Source organism: Rhyacophila brunnea, unplaced genomic scaffold, assembly GCF_057557595.1.
Source record: "Rhyacophila brunnea isolate RB1 unplaced genomic scaffold, BYU_Rbru_1.0 scaffold_5, whole genome shotgun sequence".
Taxonomy (NCBI): domain Eukaryota; kingdom Metazoa; phylum Arthropoda; class Insecta; order Trichoptera; family Rhyacophilidae; genus Rhyacophila; species Rhyacophila brunnea.
Window position 1 is genome coordinate 1,975,787 of NW_028233170.1, and position 23,460 is coordinate 1,999,246.

Sequence of the window (23,460 nt, forward strand, 5' to 3'; positions counted from 1 at the left end):
GTAAGAGAAAATATTCGCGCATTGGATCATGATTAAATTAGTTTTAAATTTTCAAACAACCTTGCGCACACTTTGAATACCTCTGGCATAACTTGTTCATTGTCACTGACATTTTTATCCTAATTCGATTCTGTCAGCATCCAGATAACATCGTTTTGCCTCATTCCAATGTAAACTGTGTTATTATTTCTTATCACCTCCCAAGAGTCAATACAATAATAACATTATCTTATTCATACCTAATATTGTTGAGTTTTTCGTTAATAATTCTACATTTAAGTAGGAAATAAGCATTTATACCAAATTCCAAGGTGTATTTTATTCATTTTATTGCACTCATTCATTTTATTTTTAAATTATGACAATGCAGATGAACAACTGGTCCTGATTAATGTTATCGCAATAGATTTTTTTAGTTTTCGCGGGTGTTCTTCCTCTTTCTTTCCTCGATGTTTCGAACTCGTTGCACAGGCCATTCTCAACAAACGAGCCCGAGCCCGTAATGTCGAGGAATGGAGGAGGTGTAAACCCAATAATCTGTTACGATAACAATCAACCGTGAAAGTCTCAAACACTACAGTCATTAATTTTGCAGAATCTCGGTTAAATACTATTTTTTGATAAATAAAATAATTATTTGTCTCAATAAATTATTCACTTTCATCAAATGAAATCGGAAAACTCTTAATTAGGTAGGTTTCGTATTTTATCTTAAGGGGGGACATGCTCAGCGTAGGTCAAAATGGAGCTTTTGTTCTATTTTCGAAGCATGATCCTGGACATACCTTATCGTTGTAGATAATCTATTTATATAATTTTGAAGCCTTATTATCCTTTATATTTATTTTAAACATTTGATGACTGCATAAAGTATTTTTATTACATAAAATAGTATTCTTTTAAACCTCTCGCTCTAATGTTTTAGAATATAGTCATATTTCAGTACATAAATGTGCAGTGGTGTTAAGATTTTTTACGTTTATTAATTTTTAAACTCATTTATAAAACCATCAGTATAATTTATATCGACATTATTATAGTAAAATATTTACGATAAAAAATTATATTGATAATCTCTGTGATCCCAAATTTGACAAGAATTGGGCATTTTATTATTCAAAAAATGGGCAAGATTAACACATTTGAAGATAATTCTAAATATACTCTTTATAAGCTATGTCTTTGACCATTCAAGTGTGATAAACATCCTACGAATAATGATTGATTTATAATAATTATTGACCTAAGAATAAGGTAGTATTTTTTTATATACGCCATTTCTTTTGGCATTCCCCAGTGGTTAAGCTACAACATACGGCCGTAGCCATAAATTGACAAACTATAATTTAAATAGGGAGTAAAATGATGTTAACGCGCATGTACCGTTTGAACATGTACCGTTTAAAAAAAATAAAAAAATCGGTTAGGTACATGTTCAAACACGCGCGTTAACATATTCTTACTCCCTACTTCAGTCTTAGTTTGTCAATTTATGGCTACGGCCGTATGTTGTAGCTTAACCACTGGGGAATGCCAAAAGAAATGGCGTATTTCAAAAAAACACTACCTTATTCTTAGGTCAATAATTATTATAAAGCAATCATTATTCGTAGGATGTTTATCACACTTGAATGGTCAAAGACATAGCTTATAATTAGTATCTTTAGGATTATCTTCAAATGTGGTAATCTTGCCAATTTTTTCAATAATAAAATGCCTAATTCTTGTCAAATTTGGGATCACAGAGATTATCAATATAATTTTTTATCGTAAATATTTCACTATAATAATTTCGATACAAATTATACTGATGGTTTTATAAATGCGTTTTAAAATTAATAAATGTAAAAAATCTTAACACCACTGTAAATTTACGTACTGAAATATGACTATATTCTAAAACATTAGAGTGAGAGGTTTAAAAGAATACTATTTTATGTAATAAAAATACTTTATGCAGTCATCAAATGTTTAAAATAAATATAACGGATAATAAGGTTTCAAAATTATATAAATAGATTATCTACAACGTTTAAGGTATGTCCAGGATCATGCTTTGAAAATAGAAAAAAAGCTCTATTTTGACCCACGCTGAGCACGTCCGCCCTTAACGAATATAATATTATAACCCAACCTAACCTAACAGAAAATATGGTCGACTATTCAAGTGGTAGTTAATTAAACTTGCGTTACGTGACGTTTCCAGAACATTTTTAGTGTGGTAGATAGGTATATACAAATTATAATCCTATTATTATAGTAAATAAACCAAATTAGGGAGCGTTTCGTTATTTTGCTTTAGTTAGCTTGCCTGCTGTTATTTGTGGTTGTTCATGTAAGTAAATAGACCAAGTAATAATGGTACATTGTATAAAAAACATATTTACACTATTGTCACATGTTCCTATTTCAGTGCAAACATGGTGAATGAATTTCAGAGCACAAAAGTTAAATTTTTGCTGCAAATTAGTCTGCACTACGAAATTACTTCACCTTTTTTCATTTTCACTTCTATAATTAAGGCTCTTATATTAAATGTCATTGCTCTTATGTCATAAATAAAGGAAGGTTTTCTTAAATATCTTTGTTATTACCTAACCTAACTTTTGTAATTTCCAAACAATGGCCGAATTATTAGTGACTTATTATTGAATTATTAGAACAGAACAAGCCTAACGGATTTTTTGACATTTTCTAGGAGAGCACTTTTACACTTTTTTTGTTATTAATTGGAAAACTCTAAATATAAGAGTATTGAAGTATATTCTGTTACATATTTCGTCAGATAACGTCAGATAGGTTAATTATATTCCAAAATGTTTTTAAGTTTAAATCTTAGGCTTATTATGATCAGCTGATAACTTTTTTTATGTTCATAATTCAAATACGCTTGTTTTGTCTCCATAATATAAATAGAGAACAAAAAAAGGATTTTTTTAGTACTTACAATAAAACTATTTTCACAAAAAATCAGTTAGGCTTGTTCTGTTCTAAGGGGACGATTGCGCCTATAACAGTGTTGCCAACCGTACTATAATTATAGTACAATACTATAATTATTTTCAATCCGTGAAAAATGTCAAATACTATAATTTTACGCAAATATGCCCAAAATACTATAAATTTGATGGATTCGAGACGAAAAATGTTCTTGTACTATAGTTTTTTTTCAGAAATACAGGAAATACTATAATTTTTACCCTTTTGTACTATAATCAACTTGGAAAAAGATGGCAACACTAGCCTATAATGACATAAAAAGGATTTTATATAATATATATTTAATTTTAATGGAGATGGATGAGTTGTGTTCAATAATTTATTTTTTATTTCTAATAAAAATATTTTAAAGTTTTTATTTAGAATACGTAATATATTCTTTATAATGTTAACTGAGTGTGTTTGATGGAATTAGAATTTATATGTCAAAAAATCACTTTAAGTAAAACCCATATTGATGGAACTAGTATGTTGTAGACTAGTAGAGAAATAGCCCATTCACCAACGGCGTTTAAATCATAAAACTGAGTTTTTTTAATGTTCACTTAAATTATTATTAATCTGTTTTAATTTTATTTATAGCCACTGTTCGCATGAAATATGTCATCAATCATCAAACATCAACATCATCATCATCAGCATCAATATCATAATCGTTAAATACTTCAAATGCACGCCACGCCATCATTAATCATTTAAATAAAAAAGAAAATTGATATTTGCATTTAATTTCGTCCTAGGAGCAACTAAACTAGATATTGAATGTAACACAATCATTTAAAATGTATCATCATTTTGCACTTTAATTCGGCTGTCTCTAATAATACATGCTCTGCATTTCTCCCAGTTCGAGATGAAATCGAAACTTACATTTTTTTAAAAATTAATTGAATTCTGGTTCTAGCTTTCTGTCATCGGTTGAAAATTAACGAGTCATTTTTGTGGAATATCATAGAATTTGTTTGTCATGCAGACTTCGGTTTATAAATTTATTTCTTAGATAATTCAAATTTTTGTCTTCTCTGTTTCTTTACATTTTGTTTTATTCTAATTAGGTATAGGTAAATCGTTTTACAGTGGCACTATGGGTACGGCCAATGCGGCTTGCAGTTGTAGTGGTATTGTTTGCTAGCATTGAAACAGGCATTGTTGCAAGCAATTCAATGCATGCGCGAATCGCCTATGGTGCCACTGTAGAATGATTTACCTATACTAATAATTACGACCATTTTAATCATTTATTTACCAAAATCTCATTTGTAAATTTCATAGAACTTCAATTGTTTACTTTTGGAACACAATCTCAATGTTTGATTAAAGACACTTATGAGCGACCTTATGGTTTATTCAATTTCACTAGTGTTCGTGGGTCAGTCTTATTGTTTGAAAGAAGTAACTCCATTACTCTTCATTTGAAATATAGAATTCATGTCAATCGTTTATGCTTGTGTAATGTTCTGGAAAAAAAATATTTTGAAACCTGGACATGCTACTTAATTCATTTATATTCTAGTTGTACTCTATTTTCCTGCAGATGTAAACTTCTTGGTATCTGTATTTAGTCCCCATCTATGAATCGAGCCGTAGCTCTGACGTTTGGCCATCTTGTTTTATTGTCGCAGATTCGGGGAGCATTCGGATAACTCGTGGCGAGGGCACAGCGAGAGCCCCTCGGTAAAGCGCTGCAAGACAGAAGTGAAATTCCACTCGGACGATGCCAACGATAATTTTAGCTTCCCCGAGGTGGCCGCGTGCGCCGTCACGCAGCCCATCGCCACCACTTCCACGTACGTTTTGCAATCACATAACATTCTTCATTCTCATTCATTTCCCGCTTGAAAGATATTCACTAATCCATGTCTATAACGGCACCCTAAAACTTCATACTCACAGCGTCACAATAAAAACATGAAGCGTCTATTTAAAAAACCGACAAGTCCACATATATCGTCAAAATCTAATAGATGTAATATGTAATGATTTATAATTTATAACAAATATTGATCTGTGGACTTTTCGGTTTTTGAAAATAGACAGCTCAAATGTATATTCATATTAATTTTTGCAGTTATTTTAATTTCCTGTGATAGCAAGCTTTAATAGCAGGATTTAAACCTCTACGAATAACCCAATGATCATTTTATTAATCTTTAAATGTTATATTATTGAAGGCTTTTCTAGATATCAACTAAAAATTCAATTATCTATTTCCAACGATTTCCTTATTGTATCTCCTAAGCTTTACTTGTATCATCATTCCCTTTTCTTCCATTTCTTCAATATTGCATATTTATTTTTGTTTTCATCGGACATATTTACTTTGATTACTTATACTATATTATGATACAAGAAATAAAATATAAATTTGTTAGGGTGAAGAATTTATTTTTGTTGGTAAAGTAAATTATCTAATTCTCATTATTCTCCACATGCCAAAATCTAAAATATCACATTGCATGCTCAGCAGAGAATGTAACATTCCATAATATATTGAACATACATGACTTGAATACACCTCAGATATATCCACTAGAAAAAATCATATTTTGAAAAAAATACGAAACTTGACGGAATTTGAGCCCGTATAACGATTGGTGTCGCGCCTATCTGTGCACTAACCAATTATACTACGAGCCTCCTATCTAATTACGACAATTTAAACTAGTAGGTCACACATGAAAAGCCTATCAAATTGCGTTATTATTGACTATTGGTTTTTGTGTATTAAATCAAGGAATATTAATTACCTTAATTACTAATCGACGCCCAGCTCTCGCCAAATATTTTAGTTATACACACAGAATGCACTGATTGGTGCAACGCCAATGGTTATTTGGGTTCAAATCCCGTTGAGTTTCATATTTTTTTCAAAATATGATTTTTTCTAGTAAGAGCGTCTAGATCTGAGGTGTTCTCAAGTAATGTATGTTCAATATATATATATATATTTAATAACCTCATGAGTACATTGTGTAAAATTATGAAAAATAGATTGAAAGGTTTTCTACATACTAAGTACGTTAATAATTATTTAATATTTATAGTAATTTTATCGATAACTACAGAAATAATTTTATGCTTACATAGGTGCAGCGGTTTTAATAAATGTTTTCAAATTAAGTAGCAATTATCACGATGATGTGTCGCGATATTTGTTTCCTGATAATTAATTATGATATATTTTATTATGTTTTGAAAACACAGAATCAGAAATAGTTTTATAAATACATTTTATTTTTAGTTAATAAAGATTATGTTATTACTTATTCAAATAACATGCCTGTATAAATTTCACTAATATTGATATAAATGGAGTGGTGATTCGTTTATTAGGTGTCTCAAATAAAAGTACTCAGTTTTATTTCGCTGATAATCTTCTTGTCATAAACATTCATCGGGAATTATTTTCATCGAAGATGTAATGTAAAACAAACTAAACCGATATCCACTGAAAAATGCAGCTATGAGTATTCCTTACCTCCTTACCAGGTATGTGCTATGAGTATTTATGGCACATACCTGAGAAATATGACATAGATAAATACAATAAATTTTTCTATTATAGTAGTATATTGCTATTCTGTTGAGCAATATCAAATATAAACTATGTTGTAAATTTTATCTTTTATCTTATTTTTGTGATATCTCCAGTTCATATAATATAATTATCAAGTGTCTTCCATAGCTAGTATCTAGAGCAGTGGTGCCCAACCTTCTATCTCGAGCAAATTAAGAATTTAAAAATTTTAGGCGAGCCACACATAGGACGATGACCTTTTTTTTGAAAAAATCAGCACAATAAGTAAACTGTGGCTTTCAATTCATTCACTTTAGATTTTCTTAAACTGCTGTTAATATGATATTCAGTACCATATTTTTATGAACCGTTGTAAAATGTAGTTCTACATTGCACTCTTTTCCAATAGCAACTGTTGAACCGCAAATCAAATAAATACATTTGTTCTTAAAATAAATAAAAAATATTCTTCTGTGTGTATGTCCGTTTTTCGTTTTCCTATGGCTCATATTCAGACATAATTATTAAGGTAACTATATGATAAATATACTAACACTTGTTGTGTCAGAATGCACTTTGTCTCGCCCATGGACTAATATATTATTACTCTAGCCTTTTCGCCAGTGGTGATTGCCGACGAGGTGTTGCCACAATGAGTAGCAATTTTGCCGAATTTTGAGATACACTGCAAGCTTAATACATAATCTAAATATGCGAGCAACACGTTGCTCACGAGCTACGGGTTGGGCACCGCTGATCTAGTGCTATTAACAATGTTACATAAAAAAATTTGATGTTGCATTCTATTATCAAAAATTATGTATGTAATGGACTTATATGTATTTATAACGGTAAATTGTGAAATATCTGTATCAAAGTAAGCATGAGTAGGCTTACATTCAGCAATGGCCTAACCTACGCTATATAATAATATTATTATATTATAAGATGGCACCCTGTTTATTCTGATGCGTTGAACGAATCATAAATTATTTTAACATCATTACATTTTATTTACGTATCTGACTTAGTTTTTACTTTAATAATGTTAGTGGAAAATATTAATAATATTATATCTTACCATTTATTCTTTTTCCGGTTACAGAACCATGCGCAATGGAACATCGGCAAATGGCAGTGGAAAATTGTCAAGTGTCCCGGCGCGACGGCGCGTTGCCAACTTGCCCCCCGCGTCGGCCACTGCGCCCCTCTCACCCGTCACCCTCTGCTCCGTTCTTCCCGCTCACACCAGAGATAGCCGTGCGCATCTTCAGATCCTCTGCCAGCCCGAACAGCAGCACAGAGCCAGGTATAGTCCGCAGTCCACAGACTAATCTATTAATATGTTATTGTACTATGTGAATTATAGTTAATGACAGGAAAAGAAAAATCCCTGAACTCGAATTATCTGAAATTTTGGAGATGCTCAAATTCATACCATCAAATATTATTTCTTGTGAAAGAAAGTGGTCAAATAGGTACTTTCTTCATACGATTCTTTACTTAGTAAGGTGTTCACCTTCTTTTATTGTATAAATTTATTATATATGCGAGAATTTGTTGTCAGTGTGCATTTATCACTGGTGAGTGCACATAGTAGGTACCTGAAGAGGCCAAAAAACGAAACCCGGGTCCCAAAAATAACTCTAATGGAATAGTATAAAACTTTAATAAATTTGAATTTAAATAGGTTTATATTTGAATTCATTATATTAACAAAAAAGTCATGCCAGATTCAGGCGTGAAAAGAAAGTGCCTATTCTAAAAAATAAACCTGGCTATTTTTAGTCTATGTTATCGATTATAAAAGCACCCACTCACAAATAGCCCCATTGAAAGTTTTCCGCCGTCTACCGGCCCTTCTGTGTGCGTACAAACGTAATGTCACGTCGGCAGCATACCAAATGACATTTTCCGTTCGTTGCACCCGCCCGACAACTTTCCAGATCCCATTAAAGTCCCATTCGAGCAGAGATGGATGCATAATGCATTTGTTTACATCAGCCAATGTGTTTCATTGTAGTCCTCTTTGCAATGCTAATTAGTGGGGCACATTATCGTTTTACGACTTGTGAAAGGGTTAAATTTGAATGGACATTTGGATAGATAACAAAGTCGTGTCCTACATTTCTGTATCAAAGCTTCGTTATTATCAACTCTAGCTTGTGACATAATTTAAGATACAGCGATTGAAATCTTGTTGTTTTTATATTACAAACAAGGTGTCGCTATAAAAACATGAGGAAAATTAATATCTGCTGTTAAGCATGCATTTTCCTAAATTAAAATTGAGGTTACATCTTGATCCTTGACACAGCAGTGGCGAAGGGTGAGGGTAGGCAATGAAGATCAGTCAAAATAGTGCACACTAAGCTTTGTCAGTCATACGTATTTGTTTTCATCAATGACTTTAATATGGACGAAGCATCTGGAAAAAAAATGACACTCACTTTTTTGTCGGGACTGCCAAATGGCATAATTCATATTTTAATATCAATATCGTTCGCTCAAATGAACATTGACACTAGAAACACTATTCTAACGCCATTACAATAAAGGTGACATTGCTATAAATTCCCGATGCTTTTTGTCGGGTCTGTCGAATGGCATAATTCATATTTTAATATCAATATCGTTCGCTCAAATGAACATTGACACTAGAAACACTGTTCTAACGCCATTAAAATGAAGGTGATATTGCTATAAATTCCCGATGCGTGATATCGCATAATGGAAATTGCGAAATTCTGTCACGTGACGCCTACCTATACATGTGCGAATGTCGCAATGCACGAATTTCCTTGCTAGCTACTGTACTGAGTGCGTTATCCATTAATAATGTCATTGGTTTTCATTGAAATATGACTCCAATTTACAGACGATATTGGTAAGTTTTTAAAATTCAATTAAACCCTGCGAAACCTAGCCATAATAAAATAAATAATAGTAAAAAATACTCACCAATCTGTAAAATATCTAAAATTATGCAATCAGAATAATATTTTTTATCTATTATAGTTTGGTTTTGGCAGGGCTTAATGAATTTTAAAAAAACTAACCAACAACACCTGTAATATGTATATCATATTATCATATCATATCATATCATATCATGTCATATCGCCCAAAATACACCAAAACTATTATGGTTTGGTTTAGGCAGTGTTTAATTGTTTTTAAAAATTAACCGACACCATCTGTTAATTCTATTCTTAGTTCAATAAAAACAAATACGTATGACTATCAAAGTTTAATGTGCACTATTTATGGCAGATCTTAACAGCCTACCTCTAACCCTTCTCTACTGCGACACAGTCATTTGGTGAGACATCAACAAAATCCCAACTCGAGAAAGTTAAATTGCATTTACAATCATGAACACAGATGCGATTTAATCCATAGTCAAAATGTCAAAACTTGAACAAAGATACAAGATGAATTTATATTGGAATTAGGTGGGATGGTTATATTGGGAGTATTCATAATATTATATCCACACAGTGTTTAAATTGTTGGAAGAAGAGTTATCAACCTCTTGTATGAAAAAGATAGTGTTATGCTCACCGGTCATTAGTATTTTCGTACTCTGTGCGATTCGGTAAGCCGGTGTGTGGTGGTGGCCTGAACTACAATCGAAGGAGGTTTACTATGAATTCTATGCGTTTTGACAGAATAGTGGCAGCGACTTTGCCGAAAGCAACAATCTTGCTGAGTGCCTTCTAATTTTATTGCAAGAGCGAATCAAACAATATCTCGATGAACCTGTGTGTGTCTACATTTTGTTACTTGTGTTTTGTGAAACTCAACTAAATCACGACACAGAGTTGATGAATTACACTTGTGCCGAGTTTGTGTGAGTGGCCGCTTAGGAGATATTAATGGTCACATTGTTTTGCTATTTATCTTTTACATAATTATCGTAAATGTGTTTTAACAATTCGGTACTGTGATGGCAAACGGTTATAACTGCTGTTTACACAATTTTACAGGAGAGCAAAAACAAATTTTTGAAATCAGTCTGACAAAAGTTAGTTTATAAGATATTTTGAAGTATTTTATATCAAAATAGGCGGGAATTAGCATCCTAACACAAACCTCAAATCATTTCTTTTAAAAAGATTGAAGTTTTATTTATATCTTGCATTTTAAGTAGATATGAATATCTTTTAATGTTACTTTGTGACGAATAAGGTTTCAGCTCTAATATTTTGCCACATCAAAGAATGAATTCGGAACATAATATTATGGAAGAAAACTTAAAAAGTGATAAAACTGCAGTTATATCCGTTTGCCATCACAGTACAGAATTATATTTTTATTATGTACATATTATCTAATAACAGGGCTATATGATTTTTATTTTACGGAATCTTCAAAGAGAAAAATGAACACTTTTCAACGTGCATTTTGAAGAAGATCTCTAAATGTATGATTCTTAATTCATGATAATCATGATGAATCAAAATATTCATCTAATTTTCTTCATTGTAATTTTAAAACAGAATAAATTGAGATCGGGTGAATGACCATTGATCATTATGTTGATGTACACGCTCACAGAGTGATATCTGATTTATGCCGTCAGTTGTATGAGGAGGCTGTATTAGTATTGGTGTGTCATTTAAATACCAAAAGTCTGCGTGGAAAATACACGGCAGGTAATTGTATGTAATTGTATCGGCATGGCGACGCGTTCACATCAATTATTATAAGACTTTTCACAGCGACGCGGGCACTGATGGCTTGTTTGTCTGTCAATTATAACATCTGTAAATTGTTTTGCTCGACACGTAGGCATGGCGAATGTTTTTCTCCGCACGTGTTGACTTTAATTAAATACACTTATTATATTTTGGGAATCGTTATAACTATCGATCGATAAATAGTATATGTACGTGAGTGTTGTTTACGCTTCAGAATTGAGCAAACATTTCTTGTAATTATGCAATTTAAAATATACATACTTACCCACAGTTTAATAAATTCTTCTATTGAAATTATATACTTTTTATTAAATGAATGACGTACAAGATAATATGCAGCACTCTTAATGCGAGAATACAAAAGATGGTCTCCAATATAAACGGAATTTGAAATAAAACGTTGTGTGTTGTCAGGAAATTTAGGCATGATTAAGATTGCTTCGATAACTTAATTAGTAATAAACCATAGCGCTAGGATTTCAATGCTTGTGGGTGCATTTCCCATCATACACATTTTTTTAAATTGTGTCTAATAGTTTTGTTTCTAAGGTGTGTTAAATTATGTACATTACAAAACTATATTCATTTCAATTTAAATGGCAAGAATCAAGTCATTTAACTATGATGCAGTTGTGGCTTTAAGAGTAATGCTTCAATTTTTTTGCTCATTTGATAATGTACAAACTTAGTTTTCATTTGGTGTACCTATTACTTTGTAATTAAAGATTTGTATCACAATATTTTATGGGAGATATTTTGAAATTTCTAAAGCTTTTCTGAAGATGTTCTAAATAAGAATTTATTAATGTTTTCTTTGTTAGTCGTTTAATAAATCTCGACTCTAAAATATGTGTTGCAATTTTTTCTCTTCATCTTTTATCTATTTACTTTAAATTTAAATAATGTTCTCTTACACGTTGCAACATTTCAGCAAATATTGAACTTAACGGCTACGGCACATGTAATACTAACATACTCATTTATCTCTTTCTTTGTTTTTCAAAAAACTGACAATAAATTAATCGCTGTGTGTTTTTATGTTTTCAGATATCAGACTGAAGGGAGTAGGGGAGCCGTAAAAGACAGATCGGGAAATAGTTTTCCTGTCGTGAAGCTCATTGGATATGACAAACCTGCTGTTTTACAGGTAAAGTGTCATACAACACTATACATTCTAATGGATTTAAATTCAAATTCCACCTTCGGTCGATAGTATTAATATAATAAAACTATACATTACTACATTCAAATAGCCAGTCATTCTTATGTATATAAGTGGCTTCGGCTGCTGCTTAATCCTAATAATGGCAGAATTGAAAAGCGTAGCTGCTATCAAAATAATCAAATGGGTATATCTATCAAATGGTTCAACTAGATATAATATTGTAAGTATTTTATTTTATCTCGTGTGCTTGATTATTTTTAACAGTTGCCACATGCATTTCTCAATTTTGCCACTATTCAGTGGCAGTGTCACTTATGTAGACACATATTGACTAAGCACCTGGCCCTAAACCAAAGTTAATAGCGGTACAGAAATAATACGATGTTACATTTAAATAACTGTAATAACTATCTCGATGTTCAATACAATAATGACTGTTCTATCAAGATGTAGATAACGTTTAAGAAAGAAATAAGAATTTGTGCCCATGTAGACAGATGTATTATGTTTGGTACCTAGTTAATAAACTCGTATGTAACCATGTTGTATTCCGAATGTATTAATTTTTTTTATAGGTTTTTATCGGAACAGACGTGGGGCGGGTGGCTCCTCACATGTTTTACCAAGCGTGCAGAGTCTCGGGAAAGAACTCGACGCCTTGCGGTGAAAAGAAAGAAGACGGAACTGTTCTTATCGAAATCGATCTGGAGCCACAAAAAGAATGGCAAGTCACGTGCGACTGTGTCGGGATATTAAAGGTGACGCTATATTTATTCTCATCATACTTTAAAGCTTTTCAGTTATTAGCTTTGTCATGTTAATGATGAATTTGTTAATTGCAGGAGCGCAATGTGGATGTAGAACACAGATTTGGAGAATCAGGTCAGCGTTGTAAAAAGAAATCAACAAGATGTCGGATGGTATTCAGAACGCTGCTCACGAATCCCGACGGGTCTACGGAAACGATACAAGTCTCCTCTCAACAGATCGTCTGCAGTGAGTGCCGAATCATATTTTTATGTGTAATTATTTTATTACCTCGCAGGATCGATTTTGACATTCATGTTTTGTTTACACCAGCTCAACCTCCCGGGGTGCCGGAAATCTGCAGAAAATCACTGGTGTCGTGTCCCGCCAACGGCGGTCTGGAACTCTTCCTCCTCGGCAAAAACTTTCTCAAAGACACGAAAGTTGTCTTTCAATCAGTGGCAGAGATGCCCAACAATTCGCAGACGGGCAGACCCCTGCCACTATGGGAGGAGAGCGTCTCGCCCGACAAAGAGTTCTTGCAACAGGTATAGAGACAAATTTCATTTTCAAGATCAGTGCTGACAGATTATTTTGCAGAATATTCCATGATTGCCATCATGGTCTTCATTTATTCATTAGATTTATGTGCTTATTATTTATTGTTTTCCAGAATCACTTGGTTTGTGGAGTCCCCCCATTCATCCACTCAAACATCAACGAGGCAGTGTCTGTGAGGATGTTCGTAGTGTCGGGTGGAAAGGCGTCCGAGCCTCACAAGTTCCTCTACACGCCTCTATCCATGAACAGTGGTCCCACACACGCCACGCTGCATTTTAACGCGCAAGGTAACACCTCACCCGTGACACCTTTGGTTCAGCCACGTAATGTTTGGTTTCGCTGCCGGTTCAATTCATTACAACTTACTCAAAAGATTGACTAATATTTGTTTGAATCGAAGAGAATTTCCTCTTTTAATTGTAATAATTTTTTTGGTCACATCTTTAAAAACTAGTTCTGTAACAATATTTATTTATACATGATTCCTATAACTATGTATTTGTCCGACAAAAATGCAATGAAATATAGAAATCGAATTTCTGTGCAATAGCATAGCCGCTATATTGCAAATTCGTCCATTAAGTAATCGTAATCACTGATTATCTGATTATTGAAAAGTATTTTTTGAAAGTTGTAATTTATTTACCCGCTTTTAACAGTTTTAATAATAAATAAAAATAGCTTAATTTTGTTTTTAAAATAGTATAACCTCTGCTAAAGCAGTCCAGCCCAATTCATACAATATTCGTGATAATACCAGAAATAATATTAAATGCATAAATTTTCTAATTTTTTGAAGCAATGAAATTTTTATTGCCATTATTTGATTTATGTAACATTTTTTTATGGAATTTTCTAATTTTTTGTTTTTATAAATTAATATCGAACATAATCCACATTAAACTGTATTGGTTCGAGTACCTTACTAAAAATACACCACCAATTTTATATTAATATCCCTAGATTCTAGATAATAACTACATATCGAGTGAATCTATGTCTATTTTCAGAATACTTATACAAATACTTGCAACCTGATTATATATTTTTTAAAGCTAATACATATTTTTTTGTTCAATTTCAGAATTTGATTTGAATGAGATTGAAAAAAAAATCTCATTCGACAACCCATTTACAGGGTACAGGGTTTTATAAAAAGACGTGAATCTCTCTTCGATATCCTGCGGAGTCTATGGTTAATTAATTTGACCCCGAGATCTTCAAATTTTAAAACATTTGAAAAGATCCGTATTAATTTGTTTTTAGTGTCGGGAAACCCTCCTATAATACGAATTTTTAATTGGAATTATCCTGCCGACGATTCCAGAATGTCAAATGTTCTTTTATGAACATTGATAAAATTTTCTTCCACATTTCATCCCTGTTTTATCATATGTCAATTCTGGAGATGATATATTCTGATTTTATGTATATTTATTTATTTTGAGAATTATCTCTTACATTCATTGTATCAATTAATAAATGAATCAGTAGATGCACAATTCTTTTGAATTTAATTTTGTTTTTAAAATGACTTAATGAATATTGCATATTCCGTCATATTTCATAGAAATATATATTTTGGATTTAATTATTCCATATTAAATGCCTGCAGACTCACTGAAACATTTTGTTAAATTTGAGGTATATCCGAAAATGTCATTTTCTTTATATCATAATGCAACCAAAAGTTTTATTTCGATTAAATAGTAGCATTATAACGCCTAACTCTCGTTTAATGGAAATTTTCACGTCCGAAAATTAGTAATGTAAATCAAAATTCCACAATATACTGAAATGTGTGTCTGGTTCGCCGTTATTTGCCGATCACCTAATTTTCGTATTAAAAAATCCATAAATTTAATTTTTATTCTGTATATCAAATTTGTAAAATTATTTTTCAATTTTGTTATAGTGAAATTCCATATGAGCGTCCGTCAAACGAGAGTGAAGAGTGTGCTTTGTGCTGGCTATCGTAGTCCCGATTCTTTCTTTATCGGTTGAAATTTTAGCCAAAACATTAAACCTTTTGGTTGTGCTCATACATTATTATTCACCCTATTGATCACCTATTTTGATACAATGTTCTCTTGAGCTGCCGAAAAATTAGATCTTTATAGGATGCTGCGAATGGGCTTTTGTCAGTAGAAGGTTTTGTGGCAGATTCGCTTTCTTATTTTGGAAAATGTCGTACAACGCATCGGTCTAGACGACCATATAAATTACAACAAATAAAATAAGTCACTGTTCCATCACTTCGAAATAAATCGGCGGTTTTAGGTTTTCCAGTTTGGACCAGGTTGCTGTCATGGCGTTTCGCAAGTTGAAGGTGTCACAACTTATTTTGTAAAACCAATACTTTTATTCATCGCAATTCATTCTGCGAATCGTCGAACTGTGACATTATTTAATAAAAAATAATAGTTTAATTATTACTAAAAATAATCTAAAAAATATTATTTGATGTATATTTTTGTTAATAAATTTGTTTTATTAAGTTATTATCATTATTTATTGTTAATTTAAAGTAAGATTGCTGATGCCTTCAACTTTCTAGTTTTTATAAGAATAATTATTATGTATGCGAGTGGTACATTTCAATGACTTATTTCTATTTGATGTAATTTACTAATTTTCATTTCTCATTTTTCACCCCGCCCGATGAACAGTTCAAGTTCACAGTAATTATTATTGTTGACCCAAAAGTTTAGATAAAACGCGTAACATGATTGCTATAGTTTTATTTCTACGTAATATGCCAGAAACTTCACTGTCAACAGGTGTCTAGCTTATTCATTGTCACCCGTCACTTAAATATAATAATATGTATTATAATTATGTTTATATATAAAATGTTTTCTAAATTTACCTTTGTTCGTCTTCGGTATTAAAAACATTAATACATAATATTTTTGGCTTTCCATCTTTCAATCGATGTCAGCTTGTTTTTATTAATCCCCAAATTAATACATACTTACTCGAATAATACTTTGCTTCAATAAACATCATCGCTTTCTTGAATTTGCGGAAAATTGCACCACAAAAACAAAAAGGCAATATGAAGATTTGTATTCATATATATGAGAGAGAGGGAGACAGGCGTGTCGTAAATTTTATTAATTCTAGATAAGGATATAATTTTTCGTCAGCTTGCGTGAAGTACAGTATCAGAATAATAATTCATCTCTAACGAGTTTTAAACTATTCAAGTGGCTTTGATAATGTTTAACTATTGTAAACGTTTACACGGTTTATTTACATTTATTTTGTATTCAATATCGTGGCCTCGATTAACGTGTTTATTTTAAATTTCTTAATTGACTCGATCGATCAGCCAAAGTTCCGGGCTGTCTGTTATATTGCACTGTCGATGGATGACGATCGTGAGTTGAAATTCTTTTATCAGCCACTGGATTAGTTAAGAAACTAACCGCACATCTTATTTTTCACGCCCGTAGTATGTTTTAAAGAACATTGACACATTTTGATTTCTGTTTTAAACTGCTGAAAAACGGTTGTGCCCTGTTTCGCTTGTCCTTGCAGGTAGGTCAGTAGGTTAATGGTTAATGAGGGGGAGAGCGTGAGCTGTCTGCGCTGCCGGAAGCAGTTGACGACGGGGCCCGCCTCATCCGGTACTACCACACACTCACACCCACACATACATGCATACGCCACACGCCTACAGTGAAATCACTCACTCAAGATCCTCGTACTCCCTGTGAAATCAGTTAATTAAATATCAAATTCTATATTGGGGGTCCGTTGCGCACTAGTAATCTAGTAGTAGTATGAAATGTCTTAAGGACCCAATTAAAAGTATCACATGCTGTTTTTTTTTGTGATCACTTTTCATTTTTTTACTTTGTTGTTTATAAAGAGATAATTATATTTAATACTTACATACGTACTAAGTACTTACTATGAGAGTGTAACTGCTCATTTTTATGCTTATATATATATTCTCGTATACTGTAATACACTTTGGATCTATACAAGCTTACAAAATAATCAAAAAATTGCAATTAGTATAACGAAACATAACTCACTCGAGTGTGGTTTGGAAACATTTTTATTTTTCAATATAATCTTTTTGGAGCCGAATGCACTTTTCCCAATGGCGCTTCAAAGCCGATTTTTAGCTACAATCTTCAACGGCGTTTTAAAAATACTGCATCGTCAAACAGCTTATCAAAAATTCCGAGTGATACGATATTTCCAACAGCTATAGAAAAGGTTCAAATTATTGATAACTATACTTAATTTAGACTGACTTGTAATTTTTTTTTGATTAAAATTCTCAGCCTACCATTAGTAAACAGAATATTATTACAATAATTATTGACGAGGATTTAAAATGATGCCAAGACTATCAATAAATCGAAAGTCTGTTTTTGTATACTTAATTTTTGATACTCAGTCGGTTATTTATCATTTTTTTGCATAGGGGTGGGAAGAGATTAAGTAGGAAGGTGAGAATGTCAGAATTCACCCATTCAGTGGGTCTAAATATGCATGATTTGTACCTGTGACCTCTGCATATATATAGATTGTTGGTGTGCAATAACTCCCTGATATGGTAACCTAAACGTTCTGAAAATTATTTCTACTGATTTCAAACACAACGCTAGAGGTATTCGATAATCCCGTTCATCGTGTTCGCGATTCTTGGAAAACCTCTCCATTCAATACTGCATTCACAAATTAAAATACCATTTATCTCAGTCATTTGCGGTATAGAATCACATCGGTTATAAACATCCCACATCTTTTCATACATAACAGATCCATCATTTTAAAAACGTTGTAAATATTTGACCGTCATACTATGAGTAACACTTGTGAGATAGTTATCCTTTGGAAGAATAACTATTTTATTACAAACACATTCAAAATACTACAGAAATCAACTTCTTCCTAATAAAATACTCATCAATCAATAACTCTCATTACATGTTTTATAAATTGTCATATTTTTAACATTTATTTTCCACTAAAATTATTTCATTTACTACTTGATGCTTCGATGATGTCAGATTTTATTGCATTTCAATGATCATTTTTAATTACTCTGACAATTTTGAAATTTTTCCCGCCTAATTTTGATAAAATCAGAAAATTTAAAAGATTTTTGCTGATTTAAAACAACATTTTTAAGATCACTGCTAATTTCTCGTTGTGTATTTTGTTCTATTATGTTTTATATTTATGACCAGCCATGTTTTTTTTAACAGGCCTCGTCGACAAGGAGAGGATGCACTTTTCAATTATTTTTCAGTCATCTGAGACGGTCGTCGGTGGAAAGCTGTTATTAATTTACCGCCATCTGAAACTTCACCTTTCAAAAAAAAAATGGGTTTCTAGTCAATAAATATTTTTTTTCTCAGATGCTTGCTAGTAATTACTGATTTCATTAAGGTTTATAATAACGCCGTGAGTCTTGATTCTATATTTATTGACTTCCTCGAACTCACATGTCACTCCTCGATTTGACGGAAGTTAGTGACAGTCGATTTTTGAAAAATATTATTTTTTAATGAAAGGTGAAGTCGCATCGTTATGATTCCTTGAGAAAATCGATAGTCGTAGAGTTTATCTAATGCTCTGTTTTCATGCTGGCGCAGGTACGCTCCCGGGACACTACTCAGCCATCGAACCGAAAGAAGAGAAGCCGCCGCTGACATGGGAGGCCAACGGAGGAAGCATGATGCCCCCGCCCGCCGCACCCCTCCGCCGGCCCTCCCTCATCCCCGCTGATCCTCGTTCCCCCCCACTTCACAGCTTCAAGACCGAGCTGGCCGACGACTCCAGCCAGGGATCCGTCGCTGACGGAGACGGAAGCAATGATGCCATGATGGCGCCGCGCGGACGGTTCGAGAGTCCCATGGATCTCAATGAGAATTCGATGGACACCGCCCGCATGCGAATGGGGCGCCGTGTGTCCCCTCCCTCGGAAAATTCAAACATGTCCATGGTCACAAACGATAACTCCATCGACATGATGAGGCTTAATGAAAACGGCATTTGCCAAATGAACGACGGCAGTATGGAGGTGCTCATGCGGCGGAGGGAAGGGCCACCGGACAGTGGACTCGATCCCTACTGCCGGGACCCCATCATGATGCCGTCTAATGTCACCTCCCAGATTACCGGGGGAACGGTCGACGGCACGTCTCGGGGATCCTCTGTCTCGTCAGACGGCCTGCGGAGAATGTCTCCCGACGAGCTGAAGGTGATGGATCTGCGAACGAAACCACTGCCTGTTGCCAACGGAAATGACACGCCGTCCTTGGCCACCTTCCGTCGCTTTGTGGGTTCACATGGAAAGCTCCAGGTGCAGTCCGCACAGAGTGTGGAAAACTATCTGTCCAACATAGACGTCCGCCCAGAGGAGAAGCCTTCACCCCTCGCCGCCTTCGCCCGCCAGCTGCAGGCGCTCCAGAGTCAGACGGAGACCGACAAGATGATGGAGTCTGTTGCGGCGGCTATCTTTCAGGACTCTGATACCCCGGTCGGCTCTGTCTATCCGCCGCAGATGCAAATTCAAATGCAGCCAAACACGGCCGGACCTCCCCGGACGTCTGACGCTCCCGGTATCGAGCATTTCCGGGAGACTATTATCCATGAGGCCGGCCTGCTCCGGGACGCCCTCGCCCCCGCACCTATCAAAAGAGATACAATGGACTATGGAGTCCCTTATCGCCAGGCAGGTCTCGTTCCAGTCGGGGGTGCTCCACCATGCATTTCTCTGGCCGATGATCCGTCAGCCCAGATGGATGCGCTAGTTGAGTCGGCTCTGCAGGCAGGGATGATGGCCTCCACGCCTGTCTCCGTCTCGCCGGATGGTCGCCGCAGTCCCTCCCGCTCAGAGGCGTCCCCTGTCCACGGCTCGCCGACTTCCCACGATGTGATCCTTTCAGCAGGGCCCGGCCCGGACGGCCCTGGCGCCTCCGTCTGCCTGACGGCCGTTGGGCGGAGCCCCATCGACTCGCTGGGATCAAACGCAATGTCACCTGAAATCATTCTCGACCCTCAGGTGTCACCCTCCACGATGTGCCCCTCTGACGGCGGCATGCCGCAGAGGTTCCTGCCGGCCGCACCCCAGGCCCGGCGAGAGGGGGACGTCCTGATGATGGCGGAAGACAATGCCGAACGCCGCGAGATGCTACAGCCCATGATGCTCAGCCCCACCGTCAAGACGCCTCCATCGGCCGTCAAGAACATGATCTTGAATGCGGCCGCCGAGATTCTCACATCAGATACGGCCATGAACGCGTTGGTCACGTCCGCCATCAACACCGCCAGTATCCTGACGGGAGACGGCGGGCAGAGTCAGCCGGCTCTGGGATGCGCCCAGCCTCAACCCGGCCCTTCCTCGGACATGCGGCTGAGCGACGCCTCTCAATACTCGTCGGCTCTGCCATTCGCCCCCCGTCTGTCCCCCGAGCCATACGCGAGCCGGGGCTTGATGGAAGAGTCGGCGGGCGGGCTCGCGTCCCAGATGAACGAGGAAGTGGTGAGCCCGTCTGCGGCCATGTCCCAGGCGGTGTCGCAGGCAGTGTCCCAAGCCGTGTCCCATGCGGTCAACCAGGCGGTATCGCAGGCCGTTAGTCAGGAGATGAAGACTTCATCGTCCGCCCCTATGCAGGAGCTCACGTCCATGAGCGACAATGACCTGCTCAGCTACATCAACCCCAGCTGCTTCGACCAAGGTGACTATTTCAATATGTGTTGATCTCGGACGACGTCGCTTTTTTGCCTTCTGATGGCAGAAATATTCTGACTGTCATACTTTTCTACGGCCAGGAATGGTCTCGAAACAAACAATAAATTATTTGCGAAAGAGAATGAACGCAAAATTATTCTATTCTCTGGCAACCTCAATAAAGACTACTAAATTGAGCTAGCTTTTACTTGGTAGAATTCCATTTTATAAAATGATAATATAATATAAGTTTGATTTTACAATCTGTAGAAATGTAAGTTATATTATATGACGCACCATGAATACTTTAGTGTATTAGGTCAAAAATTATAATTTTTTAGTTAATAATGCAGTTTTAATCAGAATTGTTTGCTTTATTTATTGCTTTAACCTAGTAACTCAAACAAAATGTGAAATGCGTTGTAATTGAGTTACTTCACTAAAGTATTTACAAATTATTTTAAGCTTTACAATATTATTAAGATATGCTATTATAATACATCAATGTGATGTATATTTTTGGTGCATTAGTGTATTATTTTGATTTGATATACTAAAGTATTAAGCTAATACGAAGTTCTTAAACTTACTGCAATATTACAGTACGATATCGATTTGTAACTTCAAACGCTGATATCTCAAAATTATACTTTTGGAGTTAATACACTAAAGTACTCATGGTGCGATAATATGTTATCATTTTGTAAACTGATATTGTAATTTTGTTGGTTAGGAGTTGTTTACCATACAATGATATTCAAGAACTATATTATGTTCATGTATAAGTAGATATGTATATTACTGAATTATTGATTGTTTGGATTAACATTACCAATTCATTTTGCTTTTAGTATAATATATTGTAAACAAAATTTTATCCACCTTGCTGGTCAATTCAGCTGACTATATTCATGTATACGGAGACTTCATTATTTATTTATCTCAATAGGAAAACAAAGAGCATCGAAACAATTTAATTTTAATTTTTCAATCCCCTGTCAATTCAATGCACATTGTCTATTACTCCGGTGACATCCTTAATTCCTTTGAAAATATCTTTCTACTGTTTGCAAATCAAGCAGGCTCCTTGACTTCTTCATCGCTCGAGAAGCCATCAAGTTTTTTTTTAAAACCCCTGGTAGTCCGAAAGAGCCAGGTCAGAACCGTGAAGTGGGCGGCTTAGCTGCCGAAACCTAGGTCATCAGATAGCAACTTGCGCTTTGGTCTACATGTGCACAGACGCATTGTCGTCAATGATCAGCATGTTTGATTTGAGCATTCCACACCTCTCCTCGAAAAACTCCCACAAATGTTTTATTGTATGACATGACCTCTAGGTCCAAAAGTTCTCCCTCGTTCCTGAAGATAGTTGATCCGAACTTTTCATTAGATTTATTCACCTTGTTCCTTTTTATGGGTGGGAGAAGTCTTGTGCTTCCACTACATAGACTACATTTTGCCTCAGGGTATGATACGCCTCGCATCCCCTACGTCTCACCTCCAATCATCAAACGATTAAAAACAATTTACTCTGTCCTCACCGCAGCTCCATATTCACCTGACAGCATTGGCAAATGGTGTCCCTCTGAAAAGGTATCAGTATTCATGGGACACATCTCACACTAACCTTGGATACGTCCAACATGTAACGAATTATTTTCTAAACTATCTCCAAGATGCTGATTTTTTAACACTTTTGTTTACTAAAATTAAACCTTGAACTTTTTTGCACATTTCTTCAGCTGTCTTCAATGGACCTCTCTACGCCACTTATATTGTTTGCTTCAAAATTTGACTAGTTTGAAGGAGCAGATTTCTCATAAATTACCACAAAGCGTTAACTAATCTCTTTCGGCTTCTTCCTTTCCTTGGTAAAAGATTGTATAATAGTGATCCAAATCGAGTAATTTCTAAGTAGACTCACTGATTGTCAGAAGCGTACTCAGCTGAAACTGTGCATACGTTAATTAGGTACCTCGAGACAAGTCCCAACATGCTTTTACAATTGTTACAATGCCTTTATACTACCTTTTATACTGAGGTAGATAAATTAATGAACGCTCCT

At 34.9% G+C, this 23,460-nt stretch overlaps 1 protein-coding gene across 5 annotated transcripts in view; it reads left to right on the forward strand.

Moving 5' to 3' along the window:
- The window catches only part of NFAT (nuclear factor of activated T cells 3), a 147,281-nt gene that overhangs the window by 123,386 nt on the left and 435 nt on the right, over nt 1-23,460 (forward strand). For 2 of the 5 annotated variants that reach the window (XM_085955915.1, XM_085955914.1), the window contains exons 3-10: nt 4,623-4,787; nt 7,623-7,826; nt 12,268-12,367; nt 12,961-13,143; nt 13,228-13,381; nt 13,466-13,680; nt 13,806-13,980; nt 19,315-21,554. In XM_085955915.1, coding sequence (XP_085812041.1) covers nt 4,623-4,787; nt 7,623-7,826; nt 12,268-12,367; nt 12,961-13,143; nt 13,228-13,381; nt 13,466-13,680; nt 13,806-13,980; nt 19,315-21,425 — 3,307 coding nt within the window. In that variant the 3' untranslated portion in view covers nt 21,426-21,554. Of the gene's footprint in view, nt 1-4,622; nt 4,788-7,622; nt 7,827-12,267; nt 12,368-12,960; nt 13,144-13,227; nt 13,382-13,465; nt 13,681-13,805; nt 13,981-19,314; nt 21,555-23,460 lie in introns of those variants that run through there. The other 3 variants (XM_085955917.1, XM_085955918.1, XM_085955916.1) reach the window with 2 other exon arrangements.